The sequence below is a fragment of the Coffea eugenioides genome, chromosome 6, assembly GCF_003713205.1.
Source record: "Coffea eugenioides isolate CCC68of chromosome 6, Ceug_1.0, whole genome shotgun sequence".
NCBI lineage: Eukaryota > Viridiplantae > Streptophyta > Magnoliopsida > Gentianales > Rubiaceae > Coffea > Coffea eugenioides.
The window spans coordinates 30,532,057-30,545,709 of NC_040040.1; the positions used below are offsets into that span (position 1 = coordinate 30,532,057).

The window sequence follows — 13,653 nt, forward strand, 5'->3', positions numbered from 1 at the left end:
AGCCAGAATAAAATTTTCCAACCACCGGTAGATATTAGGAATATAATTTCCAGTGGGAAATAAACCCCACGATACTAATCTTTATAGCAAAAAACCAAGAAAACATTAGGAACATGGCATCGCAATACTCAAAATTTCCCCTCCCCTGGGAAAAAAAATTCAAAAACTAGACTGGAAGCAGATAACATAGCCAGAATATAATAAATCCATCAAGAACTACGCAACATCTTCAACTCTGAAATCTTCAAAAACCATTTAAGAAAATTTGACCACAGAATCTCAACCATTTTTAACTACTAACCAAACATCCAAATTAAGCCAAAATCTTACATAACAAAACACATAATCAAGTTTAACAACTTCTTTTAAACTATTAAACAACCCCATTTACCCCGTAAACCAAATCCAACTACTAAGCAGTATTATTACTAGTAAGTACTCAATTTCCAGAAGCATTCAAACGCCTACCAATCTCAAATGAAACAAAAGCATCAACACAAGCATACTGAACTTGATCAGAAGTCAACCATCGATAATCCCACCTACCCATAGTAACCCTCCTCGGCTTCCCAATTTCCCTTCCAAGAACCACCCTAGCCAACTCTTTCATCCCAGCATTCCGCAGCTGTTTCATCCCACACTCTTCAGCAGCCAAATTCCTCAAATCCACAACGCTCCCGCCGACTCCCAGCCCATAATCCTCCAAAAGCTTCTCAACGTCGCTGTCAACCCCGATCCCCACAAAGGTATAGTCCGTATTGCCCAGAAAATAGCGAAGATCGTCGGGGATATCGTCGTACTCCTTGGTGCAGTGGAGGATTTGGAAGACGAGGCAACGGCGACCGACGCAGAGCTGGAGTGTAGCAACTGGGTTTTCCTGGTACTTGTTGAAATTGGGACGCCATTCGACGTCGAAGCCGACGATAAGTTTGCTCAAGCGGCGGCGGTGGATCCTTTGAGTGTCGGCGAGCCAGTGGGAGACCTGGGATGGGTCATTGGTGACCAGAGTGTTGATGCGGTCGGAATAGAAGTAGACGTCGTAGAAATTGTGGGTATCATCGGGGAGTTCGTGATCTACGATGCTAATTTCCATGGCCATGTAGAGTCAAGACTGAAGTCTGCGAGTGTGTGTGTGTGTGTGTGTTTTTTTTTTGGTTTGCGAGAACGGTTTTTCTTTGAAGCAAGACGACACTTTTCGTACAGAGGTGGGGACTGAGATGGCGCAGGCTTGGAGCGTGACCGCTTTTTCGATATGGCGAACCATTTTTTTTAGGGTAAAAAAAAAAAGGGATAATTGCAGAAACCTCCCCTGAGATTTCTGACATTTGCACTGACCTCCCCTCTAGGTTTAGAAATTGCACTCACCTCCCCTGAATAGTAACAATTCGTTGCAGAAACCTCCTTGACAGCTTTTGTAGAAGTGAGATAAGAATTTTCTTCCAATTTTGCCCTTACTTGCTTGACAATTATTATTTGCTTGACAATTGCTTAACTAATTATCTAATTAGTTAATAGTTAAACTAATTAACTATTAACTAATTATCTAATTAACTATTAACTAATTATCTAATTAATTAATTAACTAATTAACTAAGTATCTAATTAACTAATTAACTAAAGCTGTTGTCTGTTCGAAACTAACAAACTATTTACATGTTAAACTAATTAACTAATTAACTGCTTAACTAATTAACTAATTAACTAACTAACTAATTAACAAATTATTTGCATGTTAAACTATATACAGTACGCATTACCTATTTAAAGTATCGGCTCTTTATAGGTATTTTACTTTCAAACATTTAATTTATGATAAAAACATCAATGTTTGTAAGTAAAATTCAAAAAGTGTTACAGTAATATTCTTACAAAAAGGGAGGGGCATAGGGCCATAAATTAAATGTTTGAAAGTAAGAATATTGATATTACTGTAACACTTTTTGAATTTTACTTACTAACATTGATGTTTTTATCATAAATTAAATGTTTAAAAGTAAAATACCCATAAAGATCCGATACTTTAAATAGATAATGCGTACTACATATAGTTTAACATGCAAATAGTTTGTTAATTAGTTAGTTAGTTAATTAGTTAATTAGTTAATTAGTTTAACATGCAAATAGTTTGTTAGTTTCGGATAGACAACAGTTTTAGTTAATTAGTTAATTAGATAATTAGATAATTAGTTAATTAGATAAACAGAAATTAGTTAATTAATTAATTAGATAATTAGTTAGTTAATTAGTTAAGCAGTTAATTAATTAATTAGTTTAACAGGCAAATAGTTTGTTAGTTTTAGATAGACAACAACTTTAGTTAATTAGATAAACAAAAATTAGTTAATTAGTTAATTAATTAATTAGATAATTAGGTAGTTAATTAGTTAAGCAGTTAATTAGTTAATTAGTTTAACATGCAAATAGTTTGTTAGCTTCGGACAGACAACAGTTTTAGTTAATTAGTTAATTAGTTAATTAGATAAATAGAATTTAGTTAATTAGTTAATTAATTAATTAGTTAATTAGTTAATTAGTTTAACTATGCAGAAATAGTTTGATTAGTTAATAACTATTAACAATTAGATTATTAGTTATTAATTAATTAGATTATTAGTTATTTAGTTAATTAGTTAATTAGTTAATTAGTTAAACTATGCAGAAATAGTTAATTTAGTGTAATTTTTATTAACAAATGTTTTGTTGGGTTTGATGAAAGTACTCATCACATTCATTTGGTAAAATTAAATCATGTCAGGGGTACTTTAGTAAATTGACCCACTTTTGCCTATTAAATTGCCTCCAACTTTTGATAGGGGGGGTCAGTGCTATTTCAAAATTGATAGGGGAGGTCAATGCTATTACTATAAAAGTCAGGGGAGGTTTCTGCAATTATCCTAAAAAAAAAGCCCCGTGTGGTAAATCTAATGCACAGAAAAGCCCTTCGTGGTTTCAAAATATACAATACAACACCCCATATTTTAAACTAAATTATAAAGATGATGAAATCCATTAAACTTAATGGAAATGGACGAAATGACAAAAATGCCCTGATATAATTAAGCAAAAGATAGCTCAAAAAAATCATTTGTTTTATTCTCTAAATAGAAAGAATTGAGGGTTAAGATGCAAAACAGGTATATTTGCTAAAAATTGGATATAAAATTTTTTTTAGATTTCAATAAGTCATTTCCGTTAAGTTTAACGGATTTCCTCACCTTTACAATTTTAGTTCAAAGTATGGGTGTCGTGTTATATATTTTGAAATCAGGAGGACTTTTCTGTATATTAGATTTACCACATAGGATTTTTTTGTATTTTACCCTTTTTTTTTAAGTAATAATTTCAAAAACCTCCCTTGAGATTTTCAACAATTTCATTGACCTCACTTGAGGTTTATAAAATTACACTGGTCTCCTCTAAAGTTAAGATTTTGGTAACAAAATCAATCCAAATTAGAATCAGTACCATTAAAAAAGTATTTTGAGGATAAAGATGAAACTTTTATTTCACAAATGTCTTTTATACTTGTGTACAAGTTGTATTGTAAATGAATGAAAAACATATTAATAAAAGTGAGGGAAGGTAAGTGCAAATAGTAAAGAACCAAAAATAAGTAGCAACTGACATTTTCTACAAAGTTGGAACAATAGCTAGTGCATTGGATCACGACAACTATATTTTTAAATCTTTGCCATTTTGCATATAAAGACTATTAACAAGAAACATTAAGATGGATCTCATTTTCATTTGAAGCAACAAAATTTTAGGTGAAAAAATGATTTTGTATGGGTTTTACAAGCTGAAGGTGAAGTATAAGTACAGAAATTATGGCCTTGTTAAAGTACAAGGAAAAATCATGAAATTCACCTATATCCTTTAGTATCAAAAACAAATATTGCAAATGTAATCGCAAGGCAACTGTGAAGATTTTTTAGAGTGAAAAATTTAGACAAATTACTGTTTGGTGTATTAATTTGATGTGTCAATTTTTTAGAGTGAACAAATATTTGGTACATCAATTGGCACTTATTGTTCATCATTAAAAAAAATTCAATAGTTATTTTCATTAATTAGTTATTAATGATTAATTAGTGCCCTAATTACTTAATTGTCAGCTATTAATTTTTAATGAGACAAAATATCTTAGAGTATATGTGTAATTTTCACTTATCTGATATAAGTAATTGGACCTACAATGTTTCTAGGGGAGGCTATTGTAATTTTGTAAACTTTAGGGAGGTGAATAAAATTGTCAGAAACTTTAGGAGAGGTTGTTAAAATTATCCCTTTTTTTAATTTCCTATGTGTGAGAAATAATTGAAAAGTCAAAAATAACATAAAAGTATTTAAACCAACCGTCACTACTCCCCTTTCATATATTGTATTGACGAATCCAATCTTTTTTTTTTTTGTTAATTTTGTTCTAGCAGGGGACTGGTGGTGTTGATGATTTCAATCATTTTTAATGTTAAGATGGCTTACGAGCCACTTGATTATCTTGTTCTTTGTAGCAAGATTTGAACAAGGTTGTAACTAAACCAAGTTACTCGCTACTAGACTCAAGTTAGAGAATAACTCTGTCAAAAGTTCGATTCGAACTCAATGTTGGAGGACAAATTACTTAATAAGGTAATCCAATCGAATTTGAATAAGCAAAAACAAAATTTGAGCATTCATCCAGCTTTATTTATAATATTTTTAAATTATGGGTTAAATACCAAAAAGCCCCTTGGTCGTCAAATGTTCAACTTAACTTCCTATGGTTCGGAAACCTATATTCTAAATCCTTGAAATTTTAACTAAATTGACATTTGAACAGAAACTGTATAAATTAACAATTGCATGTGAAATATTAGAATAGTCCTTTATAAATAACAGGATTAAATACCAAAAACCACTTTGTGATTTGCTATATGTTCAACTTAATTTCCTAAGGTACAGGAACCTATACTTTAGCTCTTCGTGATAAACAATCTCAATAAGTCCTCTAATAGCTACATTCTTAACTTTCTATGATTCAAAAACTTATGTTCTAATCTCTCGTGGTAAACAATTTCAATGAGTCCTTTAATAATTTCAGAAACCTACATTCTAGTGTTTCATGGCAAACAATCTCAATAGGCGTTTTAGCATTTAACCCTTCAATTATTTATTGTAAAATTACATTTATAGGTAAGATAATTATGGAATTTACCAAAGAATTGAGCTTGAGAACATGATTAGGAATGCTAATGGGTCGAGTATATTAAAAATTTCTCTTACTGAATCCTAACCCCTTTCTATGCCTTTTACCAAATCGAATAACTCTACAGCCTTTAATTCCCTTTACCACACTCTTTGGTGTGAGGATCCAAAAAAAAAAAAAATTTATATTTTATATTTTATTTTATTTCTTTGAATGGGTTTTCTTTACTTTAAATTATTGCCTTAATTTCGTAGATATTTTTATAAGTGAGTCAAGTTTTTAAATTATTTTCCTTGTATAAGTTAGTACAAGTTAAATTCGTAATGCATTATGAAAGTAGGACCCACTAGTGAGGTGCGTGCGATAAATTTTTGAAGATTAGAAGGAGTTTTGTGCAAACGGAGATTATTTTATAAGGTGTTAAGGGATAATTAGAGGTTGGCTAGATATTTTAGCCTTTGGAAGACAAAGAGTTGAGGATTAACCATAGCAAACCACCTGTTACAAAAGTCATGGTCCTTCGACTTTGACTAAGACTTTCTTAACTCTTTAATTAACAAAAAAATTGGCCAAAAATCCTATCACCTTTCATCTTCCTTTGGCTGAAATTTTGAGTGAGGAAAAGAGAGAAAAACTTCAACTTCCAACTTCCAATCTTGCTTGAATCTTGAGTTTTAACCATTAATCTTGCAAACTACTCCATAAAAGGTGACATCTAAGGAAGATTAAGGGTTTTGGTGGAGTGATTTGGGAGAAAAAAGCACTTGGTTTCCATTTCTTCTTAGGGTATTAAGGTAACTATATCAAGAAACCATCTTCTCTTTTATTACTTGCATATGAGTAGATTTAGGTCTTGATTTTGGTAGTTTTCATGGAAAATTTCATGGGTTAAGTGGTGGTTGGAAAATTTCAGCTTTGAGTAATAAATTTTAGTCTTGATATGATGAGTTGAGTTTGGCTATGATCTAGTAGCTTTGCCATGTGAATTTTCTAGCTTTTATATGTTATTTTGGCATGATTATAGAAAATTTCAGCTTATAGAAGAAAATTTCAGCCTAGGGTTTCCATTTTCCAACTTTATTATGGTAGTTCTTGACCTAGATAATTGGCTATTTTGGGTGGCTTTGTGGCCTTAAACAAGTGTTGGCTATTTTGGGTGGCTTTGTGACCTTAAACAAGTGTACTTTATAGCCTATAAATTGTGGTTGTGATTCAGGTTGGATTGAGATGAATATTGGGGTTGAGTTTGGATGGAAAAGTTTAGAAAATAAAGGGAAGTTTTGCTGAAAAAATTTTCCTGCAGGAGACTCTAAACAGTCTTGGGTTAAATGTTGGTGTAGAAAATTCCAAATTGAGTTATGCTTGTTGCATTTGAAACTAGATTCAGAGTGCATTCTACCGTTAAAATTTCAGAATTTTTCTCAATTCCTATGAATATCTATGAATTTTCAAATTTGCCTGAATTTTCACATTTGCTCTGTTTTTCTACCTGATGAAGCAACAATTTGAGACTAGAATTTGACTGATTTATAGATAGAATCTTACAGATGTGTATTCTGGAAAATTGTAGTACTTTGAGTCTTTTTCCAACGGTATAAAGTTTATAAATTTTGGACTTAAAAAGCTAGCGATACGATTTTTCAAACAGTGTCGAGCAAAACTGGAGAAAATCTTATTTTCTAAAGTTGTTCTTGCTTCCATTTCCAACTTCAAGTTAGAGTTGTTAAACCATTTTGAGCTTGATTTTATGATTGGAATTGAGGTTTTCTCACAGCTTTATGCCTTTGAGTTGAATAGTGATTGCTGATTGTTCAAGATTGAGTTTCCCTACTAGCCCTTAGTTATTATTCGAATAGCGCGTAGCATGAAATCCTTATTTGATGGTGCTAAAGGTTTAGTATAGGATGGTAGGACTTATGAAGAAGAATTCTAGCTATAATTTGGTACTTGGATGGTGAATTTGTGGCTTCTAGACCACTATACCTTGTTAACCCCTAGATGACTACTTATATGTGGGTTTTCACTTAAAACTTGGGTGTTTTAAAGAACGAGTGACTTTTCTTCCCGAGTCGCTTGTTGAACATTTTGACAAGAGTAAACGTATTATATCACCTTACTATATCCTTGCCTTATTTGAAACCTTATTTTGTCCCGTTTAAATTTGTATTTTTTACTTTAGCGTCAAAAGTTTTCCCTTATGGTTTGAGTAAGGATAGGTGATACTTTTGACTAAAAGCTTGCACTTGGGGGTTCGACTACTTTATTCAAATGTTTTAAAACGGTAAATTTATTTAGTTCACTTACCCTATATATTTGATCACAGGTTTCAAAAGCGAACCCGCGGATCCTTTCACCGAGGAAAGTTAATTTTTCTAAACGCGGTGAGTATTCCAGCTGCATGTTCCATATTTATTGTTGCTAGAAATTTGCTAAACACTTGATTTGATATTTCATAGACGAATGTGTACTTTATCGCACTTGGTCTAACTTGACTAAACACTTGATATCTCATTCATGCATGTACAAGTAACTTGATTTGCATGTGACCTGTATATTGACTTGAAATATGTGAAATGCTTGAAAATGTTACTTGTTGGGCATTACTTGTGACTTGGTCATGGCTAGGCGAGTGTGTCCTTATTCGCACTCATCCTCCATAAACTTGAAATAATTGATCCTGCGTGCGGACTTGCATGTTTATGCGCATGGTTGTAGACCGGCTGCATTCCTCTTGCAGCAGTTGAATTGTAGACCGGCTACATTCCTCTTGCAGCGGTTGAACTAAGCCTTGGACCCTTATCTGAGACGTCGGGTAAGTGAAAACTTGGGTTACTTATACGTATGCGTGAATGTAGGTTGGTAATGGCTGAACTGAGCCCTCATTGGACCTTTGCTTGAGACTAGCCTCAGAGCGGTCGGGTTAGTTGGGCAACCTTGGGTAAAGAACGAAGTTCCTAACCTGTTTACTCCTGATTGGAATTCTTGATTTGAACTCGTGACATTTCTGAATACGGAGTGTTTAGTGACAACTAACGTCTCCAATCATTACCTGCGTGAGCGTTGGATGATAGCGAACGACTCCACTCTTGAATACCTGAATACTTGGGGCTTTAAACCAGATCATGAATATTTGAATATCTAGGGCTATAAACCCAACCACGGGCTAGTTGGTCGAATCGAGCCGGCAAGGGCTTGGTCGAGGAGATCGACAAACCTTGGGTACTTCTTTGACATTCGGGCCCGGTAGGGGGATGATCGGTGGACGGAGATTGATGTTTAGTAGTGATCTACGGACATTATAATTTCATGGTTGATGGAGAGTCAACAGACCCTGGACAAGCTGCCGTGGAACCTGCTCCTGAGAGCAGCCTATTTCTTTTGCCATGAACGTGTTCTTTACTGTATACCATTGCATGATCTATCTGGTTCCCTACTTTATTGTGCATTATGTCCCGCTTTATTTGGGTTTGACTTAATGGTATCATGCCTGCTATTTTATCTGCCTGTTTACTTGGAACCTCACTGGGATTCTAACTCATTTCTTTTAGTTTGTTTTCCTTAGCAGGCAATAGCGATGGGGAAGTGGGGAAAATAGACGGTTTGAGAGTTGACATCTAGTTTAAGTAACTTACCATTCTAGTTGTACTTGGTGATTTGATTAAATGACTTAGAGTTTATTCGTTCCATTGTATGTATATAAGTAGGGATAATTTGGAACATTGGGTGGTCTGTAATGTTTAACCATGAAGTTTTGATGCTCATTTTGCGGTTAATATTATTGGAGTTTGGGAATTGTTATTATTTTATGAGATTCGTGAGTGAGTCCTGGCGAGATTGGGCAAGCGGTCCACCAACCCTTGGATAGGTTTTAGGGGAAGGTGGGGCTGTCACATTTGGCTCATGGGTTTGAATTATACATCGAGTTGTCTCTATCCACCAATTTGAATAGTTCAAACAAAAAGGGAATTAATTTTTATCAAATTAAAATCAATACAAACATAATTTAAATCAACATACATATATCATATTAAATCAACACACTATGCTAAGTTTTAAACTTGGGTAAAGTCATAGAACTTACATAAGAAAAATCCAATATTTTATTAAGAGCAAAATTAACATTCTTCAACAGTTGTTTCCATTTGAGACTTTACTTAAATCAACCTTTAATCACCGTGGTCTCCACTTAAGACTTTTAGTTAAATCATGCCTTTAGTCAATTAGCAATTTCAATCAATATCCAAAAGACGATTCAGACAATTGTTTCCACATTTTTCAATAAGAAGTCGTATATAAAACATGACAAAGAGCACTTTACAAGACAAATATTAAGAAAAAAAAATACAAACTAAAGAAAATAAGTAGGTTGTGAGCTATCCAAAGAGTATTAGTATCGAGCTCTTAGCGTCCTCTTACCAAACCGTATTGAATTACTTGTGGTAACTCCTCGTCGATACTAAACCCCAACCAAATAACTCATCAACTGTATAAATCATATTAATTATCAATTCAGGCATTGCAAGTATTGGATTTTACCTTATTCATTGCCATCTTTAAACTTCATTAAATTCGATTAAACTCAATGAAACTCGATTTGGTCAAATTAGAGGTCAAGCTCAAATAAAGTAAAATAAGCTTGAACTGAGAGTGAACTTTCAAGCTCAACAATTAAAGAAGTCAACGAGATCAAGTTTAAATATTTTTACTTAAGTAGAACTCAAATAGTGTATCACTCAAGCTCGATTCGACTCGATAATAGCCCAAAATTGAAGATGACGTTGCTCTTGGTAGCAAGATTTGATCACAACATTTTAAGAAAAAATGATTCTTCCTTACCAACTTATATTTGGTTGTTATTTGTTTTTCTATTTCTTCTTATTCTTCCTTTTGTGTGAGCATTGGATTGCTATTTTTAGGAGTTTTTATAGAAAAATATACTGTGACAATTTGATGTATGTGAGATAAAAAGATGATTAGAAAATATATTCAAGAAAAATGTAAAATTTTTTTTGCGGGTACTAACAATCCAAACAAGGTAGAATGGCTCTGTTTGGATTCTCCATTTTTTGAAAAAACAAGTTTTTCATATACAATTCTATAATAATATACAAACAAAAACACCATATACATACAATATATCAAAAATAACTCCAAATATGCAAAAAAAGAATTAAAAACTAAAATCTACACTATCGTTTTTTTCCATCTATCACCACCACAATCACCCCTACCCATCATCTTCCTTCTCCATCTCTTTTCTCCTCTTTCTTCTCCATCCCTCTTCCTTCTCCCTCTCTTTCCTCTCCCTCTCACTTCCTTCTCCCTCTCTTTCGTCCTCTGCTCTTCCCGTCCCCTTCCTCGTGACACCCCACCTCCTCCCCTCTAGCCTCAACCAGATTGAAACCTTTGGTCACGACCAAAGGCTGCGATCTGGTCTTGACGAGGCTAGATCGGGGAGAGGAAGGAAGGGGAGGGGCGAGGGGAGAGGAAGGAAGGGGAGGGGCGAGGTGTGGCAAGAAAGGGGAGGGAAAGAGAAGGATGAGAGGGAAGAGAGGGAGGAGAAGGGAAGGAAGAGGAGAAGAAAGGAGGAGGGAGAGAGGGGATGGTGGCAGTGTGGATAGTGATGATGAGTGAAGTGTTAAATTTTAAAAATTATTCTAAAAATTTTTAAACATTCAAAATACCCTAAAATATATCTCAAAAACACTATTAAAAACATTTACAGTAAAAGTTTTTCATATACATTCCTACAGTAAATTATTTCAAAAACACTCCCAAAAACAATTAATCCAAACAGAGTTTTGAGGATGAGACACAAAATAATGGGCCTACATCAAAAAACTAAACTAATGCGATTGACCTTCAAGGATAAGTTTGTCCGTTTAATAAAAATTGCTCTGACAAGAAGATTTAAACTCTAACATATACGTGTCATGTTCAATTCCAATTTGAAATATGTAATTAGAATTAATTGCTGAGATTCTAGTTGTATCTTAGATTTATCAACACATTTTTCAATCACTTTTTTATCTCACGCATATTACATCAAAAAAGTTTTTTTCAAAAATTACCCTAAACAATCTACTATTCAAACACACTCATGATATTATGCTATGAGGGCGAATCTCATGTGGATTCTGGCTAAAATGAGACTGGGCTAGTTATATTGGGCCTCGACTGAGCTTTGTACGAATGTAATTGTTTAAAAGAGGGATGGATCAAGAGCTTTCTACAATTACCTATTTAACTGCACGGTATAATATAAAACTTTAATTTAGTAAATGTAAACACTAATACAACAATTATGGATACTAATATAACAATCTATAAAATGACACAATAATTTTTTTTGACTCACTAAAATTTGTACCTTGCATTTAATTCTCTTCACTAATTTTCACAACACTCTATCTATCACTATCAATTGCATCCCGCAATCACTGCTACTATAATTGCAGAGGATATGAATATAAGAAGGGTGATGTGATACCACAATCTTACATCGAAAAATGAAGAGATGTGGGATTGGGAGATGAATAAGGGTCTAAACTTTCAAATAAGGAATAATTATAGAAACCTCGCTTGAGGTTTTAACACTTTCATTGACCTCCTGAGATTTAAAAATTATACTAACCTCCTCTATCAACAATTTGGACCCATTGCTTTCATGAGATGCATTAAAAGTACTACTCTGTCCTAAGACATTATGCTTTATTATAAATGGATATTTGACCAAAAAAGGAAAAAAAAAGTTAGAACACTAAATAAATAAGATTAATTAATTAAACCAGAATAATGATTCTTTCATCTCAAGTTAATAACTGTAATTGCAACAAAAAAATGGCGCAAATAATTACCTTAAAATGGCACCAGTTTAGTAAGTGACATCACTTGATAATTACAAGGATCGAGAATCTTATACAACTTAGTTGAACAATATTTATTGAACAATACAAAGGTTTGATAGTTAGGTCATGATGTTCAACAATATTTTTGTGTCCTATTAAATCTTGCTATCTTTGTTATGTGTCTTCATGATCTATGTGATTTTGTAAAATTATTCAAGTTAAGAGATAGGTAATATGCTTTTGAGAGATTACTAGCATGTTGTGTTGAATCGCGTACTGAGACAAAATTGATTCAAGCCTTTGTTACTAATTTGTTGACTAAGACATGTATACTTTATGTACTAATACTTTACTTTTGTCCCCATATTTAGATGTTTACACTGATAATTTAATAGTTTTGTAGAGTTAGTTGTGTTCTTTATATGCTATTGTAAAGGATAGAAAATATGGTTTTTGTAGTTTGCACTAGTCATTGTAAAGCTAACTATTGCTTCAGGTTGTTGCTAGTATATCTCTTCAAATTTTACTTTTATATCCTAACTTTTATTAATTGTTTCATTCTTTACTAATACAACTAGTGGACAATTCAAAAAAGGTGCACATGGAACAAAATTATCGTCTCACTCAAAATACTTTTTTAATAGTACTTTTTTTCATTTGAACGAATGTTATCAAAATCATAAGTTCAGAGGAGGTTAGTGTAAAGTGTTAGAAATCTCAGGAAAGGTTTCTGAAATTATCCCTTCAAATAGTTTGAATATCGATTTTGGGTTAACAAAAATGGAATCCGTGCAATTAAACTTGGCTGTCAAGACACAAGTCGCTTCTCGTCTACTTTAGATTAGAATCATCATAAACTACTTTTTAGTGATTTGTTCTCGTTTGACTATTTTAGTTAATTACTAATTTTGGGTAATTAGTTTTATTTAATGTTTTCATTTACTTTTGGATTTAGATTACAAATTTTCTAATGGTGAAAAAAAGATAAAATCTATAATTTATCGAAGAACTTTTGCTAACTCTAATTACTTTCCATAATTAGCTTATGAAAAATTTAAAATAAACGAGAACAAGGCTAGTAGATTATGGATTTTAGTTTTTTTTAATATTAAAAATTTTATAATCTGAACGCAAAAATAAACACGAACTTCAAAAAACTAATTACCAAAATTAAATCTATAATCAGCTAAAACAATCAATCAAGAATTAGCTATTATTGATTTAATCAAAATCAAGGATTATAATAGAGATAATTAACATTAAACTATCAAAATTTGGAATAAAGAAAAAGGCACACTAACCGGAAGGCTAATTTAACAAGATTATGTTAAAGTAATTTAAGAAAGAGTAAGAAATGATAAGATTTAGCATTCATGATTCATAATATCTCAAAAGCATGTTGGTAGGTGGTTGACACTAACTGGAAGGTTATATTTAACCAAATAACTAGGGGGGAAATGCCCATGCATCGCGCGGGTGTTTAGTGCTTGTGGTTAAAGAGAATTTTTTCGGTGCCTGTTGTGAGCAAGAGAATAAAGATAAAAATAGAATAAGAGTGCATATTAAGTAATGTTTAGGAAATTGTTGTGGACAGTATTTCATATTAAGTAATATTTAGGG

At 32.7% G+C, this 13,653-nt stretch overlaps 1 protein-coding gene across 1 annotated transcript; it reads right to left on the reverse strand.

Annotated features, from left to right (window-relative positions):
* Positions 1 to 228: 228 nt before the first annotated feature.
* On the reverse strand, positions 229 to 1,188 carry LOC113774813 (Werner Syndrome-like exonuclease). Its single transcript, XM_027319438.1, has one exon. The coding sequence runs from the start codon at positions 1,097 to 1,099 to the stop codon at positions 440 to 442; it is 660 nt and encodes a 219-aa protein (XP_027175239.1). The 5' UTR covers positions 1,100 to 1,188; the 3' UTR covers positions 229 to 439.
* Between the last annotated feature and the right edge of the window lie 12,465 nt (positions 1,189 to 13,653).

Bases quoted from the DNA above. Each gene is read 5' to 3' on its own strand.
- LOC113774813 (XM_027319438.1), bottom strand. From the start codon at position 1,099: ATGGCCATGGAAATTAGCATCGTAGATCACGAACTCCCCGATGATACC.